The sequence below is a fragment of the Strix aluco genome, chromosome 24, assembly GCF_031877795.1.
Source record: "Strix aluco isolate bStrAlu1 chromosome 24, bStrAlu1.hap1, whole genome shotgun sequence".
NCBI lineage: Eukaryota > Metazoa > Chordata > Aves > Strigiformes > Strigidae > Strix > Strix aluco.
Genome location: NC_133954.1, coordinates 4,858,564 through 4,879,702, shown reverse-complemented (window position 1 = coordinate 4,879,702; position 21,139 = coordinate 4,858,564). Strand labels below are relative to the sequence as shown.

Here is a 21,139-nt window from a genome sequence, read left to right as displayed (position 1 = left end):
GGGTCGGGGAGTGGGACGGGGTCACGGAGGGGTCCCCAGCGGCGGGGGGGGGGGGTCCAGGGGGGCAGCCGGGGGCGGGGGGACCGGGGTCCCACGGAGAAGCCGGGTCACGGGTGGGTGCGGGCGCGAGTGGCGGGGGGGGGCGTGGCAGAGGCGGGGGCGCGGCAGAGGGGGCGTGTCCCCGCGCGGGGCGTGGCCGTGGCCGGGCGGGAGTGGGCGTGGCGGTGGGCGTGGCCCGGGCGGGGTGGGCGTGGCCTGGGCGGGCGCGGGGCGCACCGGAGCCAGCGGAGCGCAGCGGAGCGGCCACCGCCGCCGCCACCCCCGAGCCCCCCCCCGCCGCCGCCGCCGCCCTGCTCCCCCCCACCGCCACCATTCCCGCCCCCGGCCGACAACGCGCCCCGGCCGGGCGGCGGCTCAGCCTGGGCCGAAAAACTTTACTGGCGGCCGCGGCGGGGGTGGTGATGGTGCTGGTGCTGGTGGTGCTCATCCCGGTGCTGGTGAGCTCCGCCGGTACCGACGGCCGCTACGAGATGCTGGGGACCTGCCGGATGGTCTGCGAGCCCTACGGCCCCGCCGCCGCCCCCGCTCCGCAACCGGCCGAACGCGGCCCCCTCCCGCCGCCTTCCACCCTGGTGCAGGGTCCCCAAGGCAAGCCGGGGCGACCGGGGAAACCGGGGCCGCCGGGACCGCCGGGAGAACCGGGACCACCGGGACCGGCGGGGGCACGGGGTGAAGTGGGACGACCGGGACCCCCGGGATTACCGGGACCGGGGGCTACGGGTGCCGTGAGCGCGGCGACCTACAGCACGGTGCCGCGCGTCGCCTTCTACGCCGGCCTCAAGAACCCCCACGAGGGCTACGAGGTCCTCAAGTTCGACGACGTGGTCACCAACCTGGGCAACAGCTACGACGCCGCCTCCGGCAAGTTCACCTGCGCCATCCCCGGCACCTACTTCTTCACCTACCACGTCCTCATGCGTGGCGGCGACGGCACCAGCATGTGGGCCGACCTCTGCAAGAACGGCCAGGTAAGGGCTGGCCACCCCGGCTACCAGCCCCCTGCGGGGACGGGAGCTGTCGCTGCCCCCCCCAGCACCGGAGAAGGGCGCTGGGTGCTTCCTCAGGGTGCCCCATCCTTTTCCCAGCCCCAGGGATGCACCCCCAGGGTGCTCCATCCTTCTCCTGGCCCCAGAGGTGAACCCTCAGTATGCCACATCCTTCTCCTGCTGCTGATGACGAGCTCTGGGTGCTTCCCCCAGGGTGCCCCGTCCTTTTCCCAGCCCCAGGGATGCACTCCCAGGGTGCCACATCCTTCTCCCAGTGGCAGTGATGGGCTCTGGGTGCATCCCTGGGGTGCCACGTCCTTCTTCCAGCTGCAGAGATGCACCCCCGGGGTGCCCTGTCCTTCTCCTGGCCACAGAGATGCACCCCTGGGGTGCTCCATCCTTCTCCCAGTGGCAAGGATGGGCTCTGGGTGCACCCCTGGGGTGTCCCATCCTTTTCCCAGCCCCAAGGATGTACCCCAGGGTGCTCTGTCCCTCTCCTGGTGGCAATGATGAGCTCTGGGTGCATCCCCAGCGTGCCACATCCTTCTCCTGGCCACGGAGGTGCACCCCCGGGGTGCCCTGCCCTTCTCCCTGGGACATGATGGGCTCCGGGTGCATCCCCAGGGTGCCCTGTCCTGCTCCCAGCTCCAGAGATGCATCCTCGGCATGCCCCATCTTTCTCCCAGCCCTGGAGATTTGCCCCCAAGAGGCTCCATCTTTCTCCCAGTAGCGATAATGGGCCCTGAGTGCGTTCCTGGGGTGCCCCATCCTGCTCCCAGCCCCAAAGATGCACCCCCGGGGTGCCCCATCCTTCCCCCAGTAGCAGTGATGGGCTCCGGGTGCACCCCCGGGGTGCCCCATCCTTCTCCCATCCCTAGAGATGCTCCCCCGGGTGCCCCGTCCCTCTCCCAGCGCTGGGGACACACGCTGCCACCACAGCCAGGCTGCCCTGACGTGTCCCCCAGGGTCCCCTTAGTCCTTTCCTTGGCCCCAGAGACGTGCCCTGCCATGCCTCTGGGGTGCCTTGGGGTGTCCCCACAGTGTCCCCAGGGTGTCCTGCCCTCCCCGGCCGTGCCATCGTCCCCACTGGGACTCCCCAGGGGGGACAGGGCTCCTCCACAGGGAACAGTCCCTGGAGGGGGGCAGCATCTGCCCCGCTTTTGGGGTGCTGCCCCCCCAGCCCAGAGCCAGCCCGGCTGCTGCTGCATGAGGAGAGATGTCCGCATCCCCGTCCGGGCTGCGTGGGGACACCATGGGGGGACACCCCGAGGCTGGCTCCGCCCCTGTCCCCCACCCCACTCCGGCATCCCCCCCAGACCCCGTCCATCTGAAAATCCTCCCAATCCTGAGACGCAGCCCCTCCATCCCCGCTGTTTTCGGGTGATGTCCAAAGCGCTGCCCCTTTCTCACGCCGTGTCCCCCCCCAGCCATGACCTGAGGCCCAAGACGTGGTTGTGACCCCCAAAATGTCACCTGAGCTCAGTTCCCTTGGGTGTCACCACAGCCAGCATCCTCACCGGGATTCATCCCACCCCGCTCCCGCTTCCCATCTTCTCCCAGCATCCAGCCCTGTGGTGCATCCCCATCCCGAGGACGTACGACACCAAATTAACCCAAAACTGAGTTATCAACCCCCAAAAATAGCTGGGGGTGGGGGGGAAGGGGAAGTGGGAGCCCTGTCATGGCCACAGCGCTTCACCCCTCGGCTCTTAAAGCCCCTGAGCCGGGAGCGCAGTGGAGGCAGAAGCCGCTCAGCATTTTTTCTCCATCCAAACAGTTTCAATTTTCTTTTATTGGTTTTTTTTTTGTCTCCCCCCACTCCAGTCCCAAATTTTGGGGGGTCCCAGCGACGCTTGGCACCGCTGGCTCTTTCTCCCAAGCAGCATCCGTGTAACTCCAGACTGAGCATCCCCCAAAAAACACCTCACCCCCTTTTTCCTCCCCAAAAGTATTTTTGGGGATCCCCCCCCCAAACCTTCCTGCCTTCTCCCGCCCCCCACTGAGCTCTGACCCCCCCAGCTCGGTGGGGGATCGATGCACCCAGACGCTCCTGGATGAATTTCCAGAAGCTACGGAGCCCCTCGACAAGAGGAACCGCGCTCGGTCGGGCGCGCGATGCAGCTTAATTAACTGGTTGTTAATTACTAACGAGGTATCGCCGCTCCAATATTTATAAAGAAGCAGCTCGGGAGGCAGGGGAGCGTTTCGGCGGGCTGGCTCCAGCGGGAGAGTTTAAAAAAGGTACCCCAAAACCACCCCAAATAATTAAAAAATTGGGTTAATTAGGGTTTTGTTGCCAAAAATGCCCCATCCCTGGCAAAGCTGGGGGGGTCCGGGGGTGCCGGGGGTGTTTCCTGGTAGATAAGGGTCAATCCCGGCATCCTCCGAGGGAATTATAACTTGGGGGTCCCCTTCTGACCCCCCCACTTTCCTCTGGGCGCTGCTGGTTTTGGGCACAGCCCATCACCCTGCATCGGGGCTGGAGTTAATGAGAGCCAGGGGAGCCCCAGCGCTGGGAGGGAGCTGTTCCTGGTGGTTAATTAGCATTAATTATTCTTATTTGTATTAGCCCATAGACAGGCGAGCGGGGCAGCGGGATGGGGGCAGGTGCTGGATGGTCGGACGGACGGACGGGGTTGGAGTGGGGAGGTTCTGGGGTCCCCGTGGTGGGTGGGGGTGACTGTGGCCTCAGCTGCCTCATGTAGCCAAAGGCCTGGGGAGGGGCACAGCCCCGGGGAGGGGCCCTGTGGGTGGGGGCCTGGGGACCATGCCCAAGAGGGACCCCCCCCTGCTGGGGGTGGGTCCTGGGGGCACCGAGTGTTGTGCCTGGGGTCTCAGGGGGGCACCTGCTACTGCACCCAAGGGTGCTGGGGGGCACCCACCGCCATGCCCAGAGGGGTCCGAAGCGGGGGCACCCACTGCTGCACCTGGGGGTGCTGGGAGGGCACCCGGCACTATGTCTGGGGGACCTGGGGGGCACCCACCACTACACTTGGGGGTGCTGGGGAGTGCCCGCTGCCACACATTGGGGGTCCTGGGCCATGGTGGCCATGGCACATGGGGCACATGGTGTCCCCGAGGCACCGAGTGTCACCGTGAGCAGCTCAGCCCCGCTGCCCCCCGTCCCCCGGCCAGCCCAGGGCCCTGGGGTGCAGCCGGCCATGTTGGGGACAATCCCACAGTGTCCCCAGGGCTGGTGACACCCCCTAGCAGTGTCACCAGGGTCAGTGACAGCGGCTGCAGCAAAGCCAGCTGTCGGGGCCAGGGGCCGTGTTCCCCCCATGGTTCCCACCCCCGGGGCTGCGCCGGGCTGTGTCACGGAGAAACTGAGGCACGGAGCAGGACAAGGGGGATGAGACCATCCGAGGGGGGACTTGGTGGCAGCCCCCACTTCCTCTGCCACCGCAGTGCCGGGAGCGGCTCAGACCAGCCTGGCGCTGCCATTTATCTTCCCTGGTTAGCGCGAAGGGCTGGCGGGCACGTGGTGACGAGGCAGCTCCTTAACGAGGGAAGATGGATGGCACTGGGCGGCTCTGGCTGCAGGGGGAGGGACACGATGGCGACAGAGCCCGGCGCCAAAAAGCTTTCCCTCGTTCTCCTCCCCCCCTGCTTCTTCCCCCCTTAACATCCCCCAGAGATTTGGACACTGTGACTGCCTGAGATTCACCGGGTGTCCTCCCCCAGGGACGGGGACCCTCGTGGTGGCGGGGTGGACACAGGGTGAATATTAACAGGGTGCTAGTGTTGGTGATGGCACAAGGGATAGGGCTGCGTGGGTGAGAGCAAGCCCATGGGACCACCTGCTGGGCCGTCGGTAGGTTCCAGAGTTAACAGTGTCTGACCACGCCATCGCAGGCTACCTGTCAGCTCGGGGAGATGAGGAGAGGACCCTGCTGGCAAAGGACAGGAATCCATGGGGACACCCGTCCTTCCCCCGTCAACTCTGGGTCCCCGCAGCCGCTCGGCGGTGCCTCCCCACCCAGCGTGAGCCAATTAAGAGCCCATTCTTGTCGGTTGTAATTAGGAGCATCTTCTCCCCAGCGCATCGCTTTTGCATTTCACTTGGGATTTTACCTGCCAGCTTGTCGCTGTCACCCAGCGCTGCGCGATCTCCCTGCAAGGCGCCGGCGTAGATTTGATTACCCAAATAATTCTGCAGTGGCAGCAGGCTCCAGCCACGGAGCTTCTTTGCCAGGCAGTTACGGCACCTCCAGCTCTGCCGGCACCTCCCGGCCCTGTCCTCTGGAACCGAGGAAATATTTCTCGGGGGGAGCATCCCGCCCCCCGGCAGGTTGGGATCAGGGTGAACAGCGAGGCTTGTTTTGGGGGGATTTGAGCTCAGCCCTCGCCTCACGCTCATGGTCCGCAGGAAGCTCATGGGAAGATGTGCAGGAGAATCAGGTTGGTTTGGGGCTGGGCTGGGAGACAGGGTCCCGTGTCCGAGCCGGGGTCCCACATCTCAATCTGGAGATGGGGTCCCGTGTCCGAGCCGGGGTGTCACATCTCAATCTGGAGATGGGGTCCCGTGTCCGAGCCAGGGTCCCACATCTCAATCTGGAGATGGGGTCCTGTGTCCGAGCCGGGGTCCCACATCTCAATCTGGAGATGGGGTCCCGTGTCCGAGCCGGGGTGTCACATCTCAATCTGGAGACGGGGTCCCGTGTCCGAGCCGGGGTCCCACATCTGAGCCACGGTCCTGCGTCCGAATCCAGAGTCGGGGTCCCGGCTCTGAGCCATGGTCCCGCATCTGCACCAAGTCAGGGTCCCGTGTCTGAGCCGGGGGCCCACATCCAAATCCGGAGATGGGGTCCCAGGTCTCAGGCGTGGTGCTGCATCCAAACCCAGGGTCGGGGTCCTGTGTCAGAGCTGTGGTCTCACATCCAAATCTGGAGATGGGCTCCTGTGTCTGAGCTGTGGACCCGTGTCTGAATCCGAAACCGTGGCTCCATGTCTGAGCCGGGTCCCGCATCCTCATCGGGAGACAGGATCCCGTGTCTGAGACGTGGTCCCGTGTCTGAGCCACGGTCCTGCATCCGAACCCGCAGCCAGAGTCCCGTGTCTGCGCTGTCCTGGTGCACCTGAACGCAGCGATGGGCTCCTGGGTCTGAGCTGTGGTGCTGCACCCGAACCTGGAGCCGTGGTTCCACGTCCGTGCCGTGGTCCCCCGTGCAAACCCAGAGCTGTGGCCCTGCCTCCGAGTCGTGGTCCCACACTCGAGCCTGGGCCTGTGGCCCCACACCCAAACCCAGCGCCACAGTCCCAGCTGGGAGCCTGCCGGGTCAGGGAGAGGCTCTGGGCCGTGCTCGGAGCAGCCCCCTCCACCCGGGGCGCATCACCCGTGGGTGGGGATCAGGGCACCCCACGCCACCCGGGAGCGGGCGGGCGCTCTCCCTGGCTGCGGGTGAGCTGGGACCCCGGGTGTCCCGTGGGATCCGCGGGCTGAGCCGTGCCCTGAGCCGGGTGTCCCCTGCGCAGGTGCGGGCCAGCGCCATCGCGCAGGACGCCGACCAGAACTACGACTACGCCAGCAACAGCGTCATCCTGCACCTGGACGCGGGGGACGAGGTCTTCATCAAGCTGGACGGGGGCAAAGCCCACGGCGGCAACAACAACAAGTACAGCACCTTCTCCGGCTTCATCATCTACTCGGACTGAACCTGGACCCACGGCATCGCCCCACGGCCCTCCAGCCCCACGGCATCCCCCTGCTGCCGTCCAGCCCCACGGCACCACCCCATAGACCTCCAGCCCCACAGCATCGCCCCACGGCCCTCCAGCCCCACAGCATCCCCCTGCTGCCATCCAGCCCTACGGCATCCCCCCATGGTATCCCCCAAAGACCACCCAGCCCCACAGCATCCCCCCACTGCCGCCCAGCCCTAGAGCCTCCCCTTTGCTACTGTCCAGCCCCACGGCAGCCCTCTGCCGTGCTCCAGCCCCACAGCAACCCCCCCCAGTGATCCAGGCCATCCGCGGTGCCCCAAACCCCCCCTTTCCCATTAGCTCACCCCACAGCTGCTAATTCAGGGCTGGGGGGGGCCGCAGGGGGCTGGGGAGCAGCAAAAGGCTGGGGGACCCCCCTGCGCTGCCCCACTGCACCCCCATCCCCTGGCTGTGCACCCCGCTTGGCCCCATGGGGCCCCACTCCTCGCTGCCTCCCCACACCCGGGGCAGTGCCGGGGGCCAGGGGGTCCCCGCCGGCGTGTATATATGTACAGGACGCGCAGATGTCTATACGGGTGCCCCCCCCGTCCAGCCCCGTGCTGGGGGGCTGTGGTGGGGCAGGGGGGAGACGCCTTGCTGCCCGACCCCGGGACCACCCCATGGTAAAGCAGAGCTGTGACCTCTCCCCGTCTGCTGTCTGTGTCCCCGCGTGGGGCAGAGCCAATGTCCCCCACCCCAGGGACAGGGTCCGCCTGCCACCCCCCCCAGCCGACCCCGCTTGGCTTCCTGAACTGGCCCGGCCGGGGGTGCCGGGAGGGGCTCACGTCCCCAAGCGCTGGCGTCTCCTCTGCCACCTCCAGTGCGGACACTGGGGGTGCCACCGCCGCCATGTCCCTGTCCCCAGAGCCCAGGTGGCCCCATGGGGGGGTGTCCCCTCAGGTACATGCGTCCCCACTGCAACGGGGGGGGACGTGGTCCGGCCCTGCAGAGCCACGAGGACCCTCCGGCATGGTCACCCGTCGCCGCTGCCTCGGCGCAGACAGGACGTGGCCCAATTCGAGGTGACAGTGCGTGCCCGGGGCCACCAGCCGCCTCCTGCGCAGCTGCGGTGGGGTCAGAGGACAGGAGGCGCTGGGGACACCTGGGTGGCCCTGGGGACAGGGTACACGGGTGGGTGTGTGTCCCCCGGCGGGTGCCCGGGGCTCGTTTCTCAGCACTAATTCACCGGGGCCAGGCAGTGGCCGGGCAGCGGCGGCTCCTCAGGGCCGGGGCTGTCAGCTCGGAGCTGTGAGGAGAAGGCTGCCATTGAGGTTTGCTGTGGCTGGCACCAGGCGGGGACCCCGCGCCCCTCAGCCCTCCCGGGCCCGTGGCTGGGCTCCCTCCGCCAGCCCGCGCTCGGGCCGCAGGTTCTCCCCGCCTCAGGGGGCCGCCACGCGCCGGTGGCCACGGCCGGGCCGGCGATGGGGCACGAGGGAAAGATGGCGGCCAGCTGCGGGCCCGCGGGACTACCGCTCCCATGGTGCACTGCGCGCGGTGGGCGGGGCAGGCGGCGAGAGCAGCCAATGGGAGGGCGAGGCGGGAAGAGCGGCCAATGAGGAGCGAGGACGGGGCTGCGCGACCGTTGGGCGGTGGAGCGGCCGCTGAGGGCGTTGGGCGAGGTGAGGGGAGGAGCGGCAGCGGGGGGCAGGTCTGGGGCCTTGGGGGCGGTGGCCCGGGGCTCGGAGGGGTGGAGAGGGATGGGAATATCTGCAGGGGCTGGGGGAGGCGGGGTGGGGGTCCAGGGGCGTTAGGAAGGGCCTTGGGTGGGCAGAAATAGGGGGAAGGCTCTAGGGGCTCGAAGGTGGGGGTGTGGCGGGGGGGCCGGGTTATAGAGGCCCGAAGGGGAGGGGGTGGGGCAGGGCTGTGGGAGGGGGTTATGGGGGCCTGAAGGGGGTGTAGGGCCGTGAGAGGGGCTGCAGGGGCCTGAGGGGGGGTGTAGGGCTGTGGGGGGACGGGGCTGAAGGTGTCGGGCCGTGGGCGGGTTATAACGGCAGCTCTGGGGGCACCAACGGGCGTTAGGACAGGGAGGGGGTGTGAGGCCTTGCCCAGCTGTGGGCTCCCCTCCACCGCTTCACCCCTCAGCTGACCCATTCCCGCCCCCCCCACAGTGCCTGAGGCCCTTGGGACGTTGGAGCCCGGTGCCGTGTTCTCCAGCCAGTGCCGTTGTTCTCCAGCCAGTGCCGTTCTCCAGCCGGTGCTGTTGTTCTCCAGCCAGTGCTGTTGTTCTCCAGCCGGTGCTGTTGTTCTCCAGCCAGTGCCGTTGTTCTCCTGCCGGTGCCGTGCCCCCATCGCAGCACCCCCCTGTCACCATGGTGCTGGGGCCCCCGCCCCAGGAGGGCTCGGTGGCTGTTGTGGTGCGTGTGCGGCCCCCTGCTCCCTGTGAGCGAGAGCGGGCCACACACTCCATCCTGCAAGTTGTTGACCAGCACATCCTCGTCTTCGACCCTGAAGAGCACAGTGGCCCCCCCAGCAGTGTGCTGCCCACTCATGGGCCCAAGCACCACGGCAAGGACCTGAAGTTTGTCTTTGACCGGGTTTTTGGGGAGGGGGCCGCTCAGGAGGAGGTGTTCCAGCACACCACCCACGAGTTGTTGGACAGCGTCCTCAATGGCTACAACTGCTCCGGTAAGACCCAGAGGGTCCTTTGATCAGAATCCCAGAATCATCTCGGTTGGGAAAGATCTTGGAGATCACTGAGTCCAACCATGAACCTCACACTGACTGTTCCCAACTCCACCAGATCCCTCAGCGCTGGGTCAACCTGACTCTTCAACCCCTCCAGGGATGGGGACTCCCCCCCTGCCCTGGGCAGCCCATTCCAATGCCCAACAACCCATTCTGTAAAGAAATACTTCCTAATATCCAGTCTAAAATTCTTGCAGGAGCTCCTGCCCCATCCAGTCCCAGGCTGGGTGGGCTCAGTGGACCTGTGGATTTATTTTGGAAGCCCCCGAGCAGTTGGGGATATGAGGGTACACAATAGCAACACAAAAACATACAGCCTTAAACTTGGTGGTGGCACCAAGCTGGGGTGACTGTAAGTGTGATCAGGACAGGCACGATCCTGACATGGAAATGTCTAATCTCCACCTGGGGAGCAATGAGGGGAAGCAAAGCCTGAATAAGAGCATCTTATAGAGTCACGGGATGGTTTGGGTTGGAAGGGACTTTGAAAGATCATCCAGTCCAACCCTGCTGCGATGGGCAGGGACATGTGTCACTAAATCTGGTTACCCAAAGCCCCGTCCACCCTGGCCTTGAACCCTTCTGGGGAGGGGGCAGCCACAGCTTCTCCGGGCAACCTGTGCCAGGGCCTCACCACCCTCACAGGGAAGAATTTCTTCCTTACGTCCAATCTACACCTGCCCTCTGTCAGTTAAAAGCTGTTGCCCCTTGTCCTGTCACTGCAGGCCCTGGTAAAAAGTCTTTCTCCGACTTTCCTATAAGCCTCTTTATATACATTGAAAGGCCTCAGTAAGGTCTCCCCGAGCCTTCTCCTCTCCAGGCTGAACACCCCCAGCTCTCAGCCTCTCCCCACAGCAGAGCTGTCCCAGCCCTCAGACCATTCCCGTGGCCTCCTCTGGCCCCGCTCCAACAGGTCCACGTCTGTCCTGTGCTGGGGACCCCAGAGCTGGACGCAGGGCTCCAGGGGGGAAAGGGTTTGGGGTGAGGAAATGGTGAGGAGAGACCTGGCCGGGCTGGAAAAGCAAGGACAGTGGGAAGATGAACACAGAGGAGTACAAAGTCTCATAAGTTGGGTCTGGGGCTGCATCTGCAGGGGCATTTCTAGCTCAGACAGAGATGTGATCATCCCACCCAGTGCTGTGTCCAGCTCTGGTCCCTGCAAGTCGAGCAGGATGCGGGTAGAGTGGAGAGTTTCCAAAGGAGGGCCCCAGAGATGAGCCAAGGGCTGGACAGAGAGGGGAGACTGGAGGAGCTGGGTCTCTTCTCCCTGGAGAAGACTCAGGGGCGAACCTCATCTGTTTTTGATGACTTAAAGGGCAGCTATGGAGAGGATGGGGGCTCTCTGGTCACAAGGAGAAGACAAGGGGCAGCAGGTACATGTTGCACCAGGAGAGGTTTCATCTCAATAGAAGACATTTTTTACAGTGAGAACAGTCACTGGAACAGCCTCCCCAGGGGCGTAGTGGAGTCCCCAGGGCTGGAGGTGTTCAAGATGCCACTGGACAGGGTGCAAGATGATCTCATCCGGGCTCCCTTTCCCACAAAAGCTTAGACCAGATGATCTCTCCAGGTCCCTCACAGCCTGGGCTGTTCTGTGGTTCTGTGATGCTGGGGGCCACAACGGTGCTCGACACTAGGAAATGTGATGTAGAGGATGGAGGTGGGCGTTGGGGCAGAAAATGAGGCTGAGCAGGTGCTTTCCAGGCATTCTGAGGGACAAGGATCACATGCTAGGGTGGGAAGGATGGCAAGAAATCAGGTGGATCTGTGGCGCAAAGAGCACCTTGATTTTGCCATCCCTTCGCAGCCCGAATCGCTGCGAGGGGCAGAGCTTTGGGAGGATGCTGAGTTTCGGGGCGGGATCTGGGGTGAAGCAGACATGTCTCGGGGTGCTTTGGGGTTTGCCGTGCCCCTTGTGAGCATCTCGCAGGCTGGCAGCTCTGTAAAGCCAGGTCTGAAAGCTCTTTGCTGGGTCTGAAAGCTCCTCGCCTGCCGCCGCAGCCCCCCGTGCTGTTCGCAGGCTGTCAGCAAACGAGCGGCTTAACGAGCACATCACTTCTGTGAGGCAGCACCGCGCGGGAGACGGCCGCTCTCCTGTCTAATCATGTGCCGGGCCGGGCACTGGGACCGGAGGATGCTATTCCTGGCTCTCCGGCATGCTCTGCGAGCTGCTGAAGGCTGCCTCTGTCACTGTGCCCACCTGGCAGCACGTCTTGTGTCTCTATCTGCATAAAATAACTCCAGGATCCTCAAACGAGAGTTGTGAAGCACCGAGTGCTGCTAATGGGGAGAAGGGCTGAGGCTCTCTGGGTTAGTGTGTCCTGCTCTGATGGTGATGCTTCAAAGAGTGTTGAAAGATGGGAGGGGGATGAGATGAATTGCCAGGTCTGGAAGAAGAAACGGCTTCTGGTGAGAGGTGGGGGAATGGGGCTGCTCAGCTTGTTAAAAAGAAGGTTCAGGGGTGACTGGAGCATCCAAGCACGTGATGGTTTGGGGACTTGTTTGGTGTCTGCTAAATTAGAGAGGCTGAAATGAGGAAAAAAATTGCACTGAAGGGTAGCGTGGCAAGCGCGGAGGGTAATTGGCTTTGGCTCGTCTCTGCAAAGGCTGTGAGCGACCCCCGCTGCAGGGGTTGCTGCAGGAAGCTCTCCTCTCCGGCAAGGAGCGGACGTTCCGCTGCTCCTATTAATTAATGATCGTTTCAACCCTCCACCCTTTCTCTTCCCAGTGTTTGCCTACGGCGCGACAGGAGCAGGAAAAACCTACACCATGCTGGGCTCAGATAAAAGCCCTGGCATCATGTACCTCACCATGGTGGAGCTGTACAAGAGGATCGAGGCCAGGAAAGAGGAGAAGAGCTGTGAGGTGCTCGTCTCCTACCAGGAGGTACGCTGCGTCCCAGCCGGGTCCCCTCCTGCCTCCCAGTCACTGTCACTAAGATCTGGGGTTGATCCAGACCCTGCAGTGCCACACTCAGGGTACCTGCTGCACTGCCAGCTGTGCCTGCTGTCCCCAGGGCAGCCTTAGAGCCTGGCTGGAAGCAGGCTCACCCACCCAGTTCAGAGAACTGGTGCTGCTGGTTTCTCCCATCTGGAGCTGGGGCATTTTCTGCTCCTTGCCGTGGTCCCCAGAGTGATGAGGGCTTCCTGGCTGAAAGGGCTTTGGAGGAGTGGTGGTGCAGTGACTTGCCAGTAAAGCCCTCCCGAGCTGTCCTCTGCATTTAGAGCCCCCTCAGCTGCTCTCGCTGTAACGAGGCCCCGGAGGTGGTGTCGGGGGGTACACCAGGCTGTGCGTGACCCTGGGGTACAAAGCTCCTCTCCCTGCTCCCCGCCGGGGAACCAAACCTCAGCCTTACATTGCGTTCCCTGCTCCAGGTGTACAACGAACAGATTCATGACCTGCTGGAGCCCAAGGGCCCTCTGGCCATCCGGGAGGATCCCGAGAAAGGAGTCGTGGTTCAGGGTCTCTCCTTCCACCAGGTGGGTAGAGAAATGGGCACAAGGTCTGGGCACCGCTGCGCCTGCACCAGCTCTGACAGCGGAGGCGTGTCCCGGGGACGTGGGGGGTGTGAGGACGCGGGGGTGCCATCTGCGCGGCTCCTGGCTGGCAGCAAACGCGACCCTGAGCTGAAACGAGCCCCGCAGAGCTGCGGGATGCCTCAGCCTAAGCCGCTGTGGCTGCTGGGTGCTGGGTTGTCTCGGTGCTTGCGTACGAGCTGTGCTGACGCCTGCCCTCTGCCCGTTCTCTCCCAGCCTGCGTCGGCAGAGCAGCTGCTGGAGATGTTGGCCAACGGCAACAGGAACCGGACACAGCATCCCACCGACGCCAACACCACCTCCTCCCGCTCGCACGCCATCTTCCAGGTGAGGGCTGGGGGTTGCGGTGTCACTCGGGATTTATGCTGAGAAGGGGGCTAGGCAGCCAGCCTGTGCCAGCACCGGCATCCTGGGGCTCCTGCCACTGCTCCTGCTGTGCCACGGGAAAAATCGAGGTGGTTGTGGCCCTGATGAGAGAGGTGTGGGTCTGGGCAGGGCACTAGCCAGCGCTGCAGCAGGACAGCACACACTGGTCACGCTGGTGGCCATGTCTCCCAGTACTCCCAGCTTGGTGTTAGGCGTCCCAAGGGCTGAAATTTCCCTTTGGGCTTTTGTCTCTTGTCAACTCAGCGTGTGGGAGCTGCACCTAAAACCTGCCTCGGAGCAAAGGGGGCCAGTTATCGCTGGCTCCTGCTTGTGCCTCCCCCCAGGTGCTGCAGGCAGGCAGTCTGCTCCTTCGTGTCCCCCTCAGCACTGAGCCAGGAATTCCGCTCCCCCGGGGCTCTGTGAATTTGCTCCCTGGTTTCTCAGTGCTCTCCTACACTAACCTGCCAGTTGATTTCAATTCCAGCCAGGCCCTTCCCCGAATTAGCAGGGCCATCACGGCTGCGTGGGGAGACAGAGGGCTCTGACTGTAATTTCAGTCTGAACCTGGTGCCTTGCCCGTTGCTGCTTGCAGAGGGGAAGTCCAGGTGTCTGGATGCTTTCCCAGCCGGCTTCCCAGCCGGGCTTGTCGGTGGGTGCTGGATTCCCGCCTGCCGTGAATCCATGAGCTGTGCTGGAACTCTGCCCTGCCTGCTGCTGGCTCTGCCTCCCGACAGGCAAACCACAGGCTGGTGAGGATGCAGGACTGGTTACCGGCCTCCAGCATCTCCGTGGCACCTCCAGGCTGTTCAGGAGCTGCTCCTGGGGGCCTGGGGGTGTTCCAGGGTGGGGGGGGAAGCGTTTGCTTCTCCTGGGAGATCTTGAGAGATGCTGAAGGGGAAGTTATGTAGCGATGCTCCTGGGTGAGTCTCGGTGGCTGTGTCCCTCCTCGCCTGCACCAGCTGGGAACTGGGCTCAGCACCGACAGCCCTGCTTGGATCCCTCCCTGGGGCACTGCGAGGCTGTGTCTGGGGGTTGCAGCCCCCGCTGGCATCTGCGATTTCTGGCAAAACCCACAGTTGGAGTCAGGGCTGGGGCTGCCACCATGCGTGAGCACATCCCGGGTTGCACCAGGGCTTTGGGTTGGGGTGTTGCCCTTCGGGGACACGACCAGCTGTACGTCACTCGCTCACCAAGTGCAGGAGATGCTGATTATTTTCCGCAGCTCTGTCCCTTCTTGCAAGATCCCTTCCGTGGCTTTGCTACTCAAGTCATCGCCGAGTTTTCGGCTTGTCTTCTCAGCATGCCAGGCCCCTCCTTTCCCGCTGCTCGATCTCACGCCTGCATGATCCGCTCCGCCATCCTTTTATAAACATTGAAACCGGTGATGCTGGCTCCAACCAGCAGCCCCACGAGCCTTGTGGAGCTGCAGCCTCACCCATCTCTGTTCTTGCAGATCTACGTGAAGCAGCAGGACCGCACTGGCGGCCTCACTCACGACCTGCAAGTGGCCAAGATGAGCCTGATCGACCTGGCAGGCTCGGAGCGAGCTTCGGTCGCCAACACCAAGGGAGAGCGGCTCCGGGAGGGCGCCAACATCAACCGCTCGCTGCTGGCCCTCATCAACGTCATCAACGCGTTGGCTGAGACAAAGGTAACGCTGTTCCTCGCGTGGCCCTGCTGGGGTGGGTGGATGTGCGCGGTGTCCTCCAGTGATGGTTCTGCCAGTGCGGTGAGGATGGCAGCCTGGGCTGGGCTCTGAGAGGTGCCGTGGGATGAGTGTGGCCGTGCCCTTGCGGCGCAGGATTTGGAGATGAGCAGACCCTTGATCTCTTGGTACAGAGCAAGAAAAGCCACATCCCATACCGGGACAGCAAGCTCACACGCTTGCTGAAGGACTCCATCGGTGGCAACTGCCGCACCATCATGATCGCCGCTGTGAGTCCCTCCGTCCTGGCCTACGAGGACACCTATAACACGCTCAAGTACGCCAGCCGGGCCAAGGAGATCAAGCTGTCGGTGAGGATCTGGCGTTGCAGCGGTGATCTGCTCTGTGTTTGGGAGAGGCTGGGGATGGCTGGGAAGGAGCCTGGTGCGTGGTGGGGGAGGTTAGTGGGTGCCTCCCTTATCCAGCTTGAGTTTTCCAGCCCTGGGGGTGGGTGCCGCTCTGGGCAGAAAGCAGTGGATGAAGCTGCAGACAGTGTGTGCCCAGTCTTCTTGTAAAGCTCCTCAGCCCAGAACACAAAAAGGCTTGTGACTGCGGCAGCAGGTCCCTGAGCACAGGTCATGCCCACTGCAGCCACCCTGGGCTCCCTGGGGAGCCTGGAGGAGGCTGAGTAGCTGCCCTGCTTCAGCACTGAGAGAGAGGTACGTGCTGCTCCAGCACTGCTTTAACCTCTGCCTTGGCCCTGTCTCTGCAGCTGAAGAGCAACGTGACCAGCTCCGACAGCCACGTTAGTAACTACGCCATCACCTGTGAGCGGCTGAGAGCGGAGGTGAGATGCTGGCAGGGAGGGGAGGGCTCTCTCTTTAGCTGTGGTTTGCTGGGGACGTGGAGCTCTGAGCTCCTGGGGTCGTGAAACCCTCTGAGAAAGAGATGATCCTTCCTCACAGGTGGCAGATCTGCGGGCGAAGCTCCGTGTCTATGAGGACGCTGCCCGGGAGTCACAGAACCAGGCACTGGCGCCGTTGGCTCCCTCCAGCTTCCCGGAGGGGCTGCCCAGGTGAGGCTGGTGGGGAGCAGGGAAAGAGCTTGGTGGGACCTCCTGGTGTGCCCCGAGCCTGCAGGGTTTTAGTGCTGGTCAGAGCCCAGGTGTCTATCAGAAAGCAGAGGAGCTTCTTTACTGGTGTGCACCATCACCTCAACTCGGATCGGGGGCAGTTATGAGCGCGGCAGACTACAGTGCACAAAGCTGGGCTGCAAAGGCCTAATCCTCTTCTCTCTGATCCATCCCAGAACTTCTTGGGCAATGTGACAGCTTCCCCAGAGGATCTTCTCTGGCTCAGGGGCTGCTTCTCTGGTTCTGCAGGTTGGAGGAAGCTGTCCCACAGAGAGGCGTGGCCCTGGATGCTCAGAGGGAGAGTGATGGAGAGCAGCAGGAGCTGGGAGCTGGACAGCCTGTTGGGATGCCAATGGAGTTGGAGGAGGAGGTGAGAGAAGGGGTGGTGTGATGAGTGGAGCCTGGTGGGGGGCTCACATACCCTCATGGGGTACCCCGGGCACACTGGGAGAGGGCAGGAACTCACCCAGTCCACGGGCTCCTGGCTCAGCGTGTGCTGGGCTGTGGACTGCTGGCAAAACCCCTCGACTTCCCAGCTAACAGGGAGTTTGGGGAACAAACTCAGCTCAGAGATGGACTAATGCTGGGCTTTTGGGTGATTGCTCCAGGCTCCAGAGGAAATGCCTCCCAGCAGCCCCAGAGCAACCCACCAGACAGATGTCCAGCTGGAACCAAAGACACCAAGGCACCTTCTACAGGGGTTGTCTGGCAGCCGGGCAGAGACGTGAGTGTCCTCGTGTTGTCCCCACATGCCGCTTCCTCGTGTTTGCCTGTGGAGGACGGGCTGCCCACCCTCCTGTTGCATCCTGTAGCCATCCTAAGGGCGGTCCAGAAGGATGTGGGACCAGGTCTTTGCTTGCAGATGACAGCCGGCCCTGTAAAATAAGGGATTTGGCCCCTGGGGATCTAATCCCATGGGATAGTCTCTCCTGGAAATGCCAGCAATGAAGGTTTCCAGGCACAGCCACCGTGTGAGCCTTAAGTGCACATTGATAGTCCTGAAATTACCTCCGCGAAGTCTTTCCTCTTGCTGCTGCTCCCCCAGGCCCTGCCCTGGCAGGGCTCCCATGGCACCATCTGCTGATGTCTCTGCCCCAAGCATCTTGGCAGAATGAACCTCTTTGGAAAGGCCTCTTGAGGGAGGCTGGCCTTGACATGTGCCTGGATTCTGTCTGCCTCTGGCTGAGCTGATGAGTGTCTGAAGCCGGGCAAAAAGTCTGCAGGTGCCATTTGGTCCCTTGTAACCAACAGGTAAACACACCACTCACAGCTCGGGTTGTGCAGGAAGAGATTTACAACTTGGGTATCTCACGACTTCAAAGTTTGCCTCTCTTCCCCCAAAACTCTGCTAACAGGCTCTGCCCCGCCCAAGGAGGTGTCTCAGAGGTGATGCTGGTGCTGCTGGGCCTCTGTTACTGGTGACGCTGGCTCACGCTCACCTGCTAACTGGTTCTTGGGTCTGTCTCTCTCTGTCCCAGGCTCCTCGCTGCCATCCTGAAAGTTGCCCGAAAGCAATACACCCTCCTGAAGGCTACCGACCTCCTCACTCCTGCCATGGTCTCTGAATTTGAGGACCTGGAGCGCCTGGTCAGTCAGGAGGCTGGTGTAAGCGGGGAGCAAGCCACGTCTCCAAAGGGAGCTGCAGAGGTCGGCGGGGCCAGCCCTGCCCAGAGAATGCAGCAGGACTGTGAAGGTGAGGAGCTGGGTTTGGGGCAGTCGGTGCTGTCCCCTCTCTTTTGTCTCGGCGTGTGCTGGAGGAGCCGGGGGGGGGGGGGGCAGCTCCCAGCTGTGGGCACAGGGCAGGGAGACGAGTTTCTCCTGACTCCTCCTGACGTGGCACCCAGCGGGTTCTGCCCAGAGCGGCTGCAGCCTCGCTTTGTAGAGCGATTCGGGCTGGCCAGCACCTCCGGCAGCCCGGGGCACGGCAGGAGCCAGGAGCAGCCCTTGTCTCCGGGGAGCTCAGCATGTGTGTGCGAGTCAGCTTAAACGTGAGGGATATTTCTGCTCCCGGAGACCAAAGCAGCAGTTCTGATGCTAATTTGTCCTCGTCTTGTTTACTCCTCCATGGTACATTTCCCCCAGTCAGCCTGGCTGTAGCCTCCCAGCCGGCAGCCTGCGTCTGACCAGGGCTGAGCTCTTCCTCCTCATCCTCAGGGGCAATGCACGATCCCCACAGCGAAGCTGTGAGCTCTGCAGACCCTGTGTTCTGGGGACAGACCGGGCGTTGCCGCAGGGCGCTTGCTTTGGGCCCAGCCTGATGCCTTTAGGCCGGCAAGACGCAGGATTATTTGCGCTGGCTCTTTTCCTCTCGGTTTAACGCGGTTTGATGGAAACACCCGCTGGCAAACGGCTGCTGTAGGGCTCGCTGGGCTGATCTCCACTGAGCTGTGACGGGGGGCTGTGAGGGGGATGCCCCGGGCTTTGGGGGTGCCTGGGAACTGCAGACAAGGAGGTGACTCTGTTTCTTCTCTGCTCCTTCAGCCAAGGTGTCTGTCGCCGTGCCCAGCACCCCCGTGACGAGTGGCACTGTGCAGTGCTTGCAGGACCTCGCTCCGCTCTGCAGCCCCACGGCGGTGGCTCCCAGCCCAATTAAGAGGAGGATGACTACCAGAAGTCACGTGCCCCTGGTGAATTCGGCTGCCCAAAACCGCCGCACCCTGCCTGCCATGCCCGTTCAGATCCTGAACGAGACTTTTGAGATCTCCAGGGGCAGTAATTCACCCAGCCCCTCCAGCCTGCCAGAATTCTCCATCTGGGACAGTGTCCAGAGCCACCTAAACAAGCAGGACGGCCCCGTTGTGCCCAAGTAAGTGCTGCCCTGGGTGGATTAACTGTGGTTTTGGGGATCCCCCCTCCACAGTCTTGCTGTCTGGGTGAATCCTTTGTGGATTGCTGCAGCTCTGCTAAGAGGGGAGAGTGGGCAGAAGACACTCGGCCTGCAGACGGGCAGCCAGCGGTCCGAGCTCGTGTGTGAATCACTTGCAAAGATATAAAAAACGTTCCAAGGAAATCTATTTCTCCCTTTGGGGCCCTTCTGGAGCCCCAGGTGCTGGTTGGGAAGCAGGTGGGGCATTGCCTCTGCTCCCAGAGAGGTTGGAGCGAGGGTGGGACTGCGCACTGTGGGGTTTTGCATTTTGTTGTTTATTGGTAGTTGGTTTTTTTTATTGCCGGTGCTTCAAAGAGGCTCTGGCTTTTACAAAGCTCTGTGAATCTGTGAGACCATCCAAAGCCAGAGATGGGCATGGCCTTGGTAATGCAGGACACCCCGAGGTCTCCCTGTCTCCTCCTGCAGCTCTAGGAAATGGTTCCTACCGGGGGGAACTGGGGACACTGAGGTACAGGGGAACAGTCCGACCACCTCAGGGAGCAGCAGTACCGGGGGGGTGACGCCTCCTGTGCCACTCTCCTGAGGATTTATCCCTCTTGGACTCATTTTCCCCTACAAAACCGGGCTGGTTTCCTGTGAATTCTGTTCCCTGCGGGTGGATGGTGTTGGCCTGGCTGCCTCCCAGCCTTGTGAGAGCGGGCACTAACTCCCTTCTCCTTGGCTGCAGAGCCTGTGCCCCGGTGTTTGCCGCGAAGCGTTCCTCCATCCCCAGGCCCTCTGTGGTCTCCAAACCCCCTGCGCAGAAGCGGAGGCGAGTGGAGAGGTGAGCCAGCCGCTGGCACCCCGTCCCCCAGAGCGCTCCGCGCAGGCAGCAAGGGCTGGCAGCTGCCTGGGGCTCGAGCCCCCATCCCTGCCTGCGTCAGCTCCATCTCACCTGTGACATCTGGGGACACGGGGGTCTCTGCCCTGAGCCTCGCGGGTTTAAAACAGCCCCTTTCTCTTTCACAGCGCTGCTCTCCCCACCCTGGACAAGCTCCAGAGCTGCAGCACCCTGAGATCTGCGCAGCCCTCCTGCGCCCCTCCGCTCCCGGGCCGGCGCCTGGGGAAACCCTCTTCCCGCAGCACCATGGGCTGCAAGAGCGTTCCCTGCGGCAGGACAGGCACCAAACGGGCGCTGTACCAGCCCCCTTCCGCTTCAGGTGAGGAAAATACCTGGAATTGGGAGGTTTGGTGCTGGTGGAAGATGCTCTTTGGGGTTTGCTGCTCCCTGGCTGTAGCCAGAGCCTCGGGGAAGGCTGGTGGGTGCTTGGGGAGGGGCAGAAAGGAGGAGGGGGCTGGCAGTGCCTGGATCTCTGTCGGGGGGGGGACGTGGGTTTGCTGCTTTTACCCAGGAGCTGACTAATCCACTTCCCTCCTCTTTCCATCCTCAGAACATCCTTCGGGCCCTCTCACCTGGAAGGGCAGCAGCAGGACCTCCAAAGAGCTCGTGGCCCTCGGCAGTGCCCCCCCTGCTCCCACCCCCCAGCCAATGAAGCTCTTATGCTGATGGCTCCTCCACCCAGGATCCCTTGCAGTGTCCAAACCCAGGTGCCAAACTTCTTCCTTTCTCTTGTAGCCCTGTCCCACCCTTCCTGCAGCCCCACAGCAATTCCCTCAAGCCCTTCCTGTACCCCTGAAGTCACCCCCAGGCCCCTCCTGTCCAGGGTCCCGGTTATGTCCCCCGTTGTGTGTTCCCCCCCTCGGCGCAGCCCTCTGTGTTTTTGCAGCAGATGGATTATTGTTGTTCCCTCTCAGCCCCTCTCTAATCCGCGCCGGGGTGTCGAGTGCTAACAGATGGGTGATGCTAAGAAATAACACGCGCTTTTAATAAATCTTTTTCGTTTCCAACCAGAGGGGCGAGGGGAGACGTGCGGCTGTTTCTTCTCGCCTCCCCCTCGCCCAGGGAGCTGGGATGGGGTAGCAGCTCCCGTCTGAGCGGGCCTGGAAAAGGCCCCTGCTCGTGGGGGTGGGCTCTGTCGTGGCTTCCCCCATCTCCCATCATCCCCGGGGCCCCGTGGGTGCCTTCTGCCCCCTTTGCTGTGCTGGGGGGGCTCTGGGGCACTCGCTCCGTGTCCCAGAGCGCAGGCAAGTGCTGGCTGCTGCTGCTTTGCGGAGCGATGGGGAAAAAAGTGTTTCTGCTAAAACCCCGTCGCCGCTGCC

At 63.0% G+C, this 21,139-nt stretch overlaps 2 protein-coding genes across 2 annotated transcripts; both read left to right on the top strand.

Moving 5' to 3' along the window:
- Positions 1-271: 271 nt before the first annotated feature.
- Positions 272-7,393, top strand: C1QL1 (complement C1q like 1). The gene is made up of 2 exons (XM_074849423.1): positions 272-1,028; positions 6,522-7,393. Exons 1-2 carry the CDS (start codon positions 462-464, stop codon positions 6,699-6,701), a joined length of 747 nt encoding a protein of 248 aa, XP_074705524.1. The 5' UTR covers positions 272-461; the 3' UTR covers positions 6,702-7,393.
- A 1,665-nt stretch (positions 7,394-9,058) lies between these two features.
- Positions 9,059-20,794, top strand: KIF18B (kinesin family member 18B). Its single transcript, XM_074849596.1, has 15 exons — positions 9,059-9,374; positions 12,163-12,320; positions 12,809-12,913; positions 13,187-13,297; positions 14,790-14,987; positions 15,176-15,352; positions 15,754-15,828; positions 15,947-16,056; positions 16,363-16,483; positions 16,722-16,837; positions 17,592-17,806; positions 18,595-18,919; positions 19,668-19,763; positions 19,949-20,139; positions 20,371-20,794. The coding sequence occupies exons 1-15, from the start codon at positions 9,059-9,061 to the stop codon at positions 20,484-20,486; spliced, it is 2,430 nt and encodes an 809-aa protein (XP_074705697.1). The 3' UTR covers positions 20,487-20,794.
- The last annotated feature ends 345 nt before the right edge of the window (positions 20,795-21,139 follow it).

Excerpts from the sequence above, each read along its gene's own strand:
- C1QL1 (XM_074849423.1), top strand. The coding sequence starts at position 462 with ATGGTGCTGGTGCTGGTGGTGCTCATCCCGGTGCTGGTGAGCTCCGCC. Across the intron at positions 1,029-6,521 it reads ACCTCTGCAAGAACGGCCAG|GTGCGGGCCAGCGCCATCGC; the intron begins GTAAGGGCTGGC and ends TCCCCTGCGCAG.
- KIF18B (XM_074849596.1), top strand. The coding sequence starts at position 9,059 with ATGGTGCTGGGGCCCCCGCCCCAGGAGGGCTCGGTGGCTGTTGTGGTG. Across the intron at positions 15,829-15,946 it reads GTGAGCGGCTGAGAGCGGAG|GTGGCAGATCTGCGGGCGAA; the intron begins GTGAGATGCTGG and ends CCTTCCTCACAG. Across the intron at positions 16,484-16,721 it reads CAATGGAGTTGGAGGAGGAG|GCTCCAGAGGAAATGCCTCC; the intron begins GTGAGAGAAGGG and ends TGATTGCTCCAG.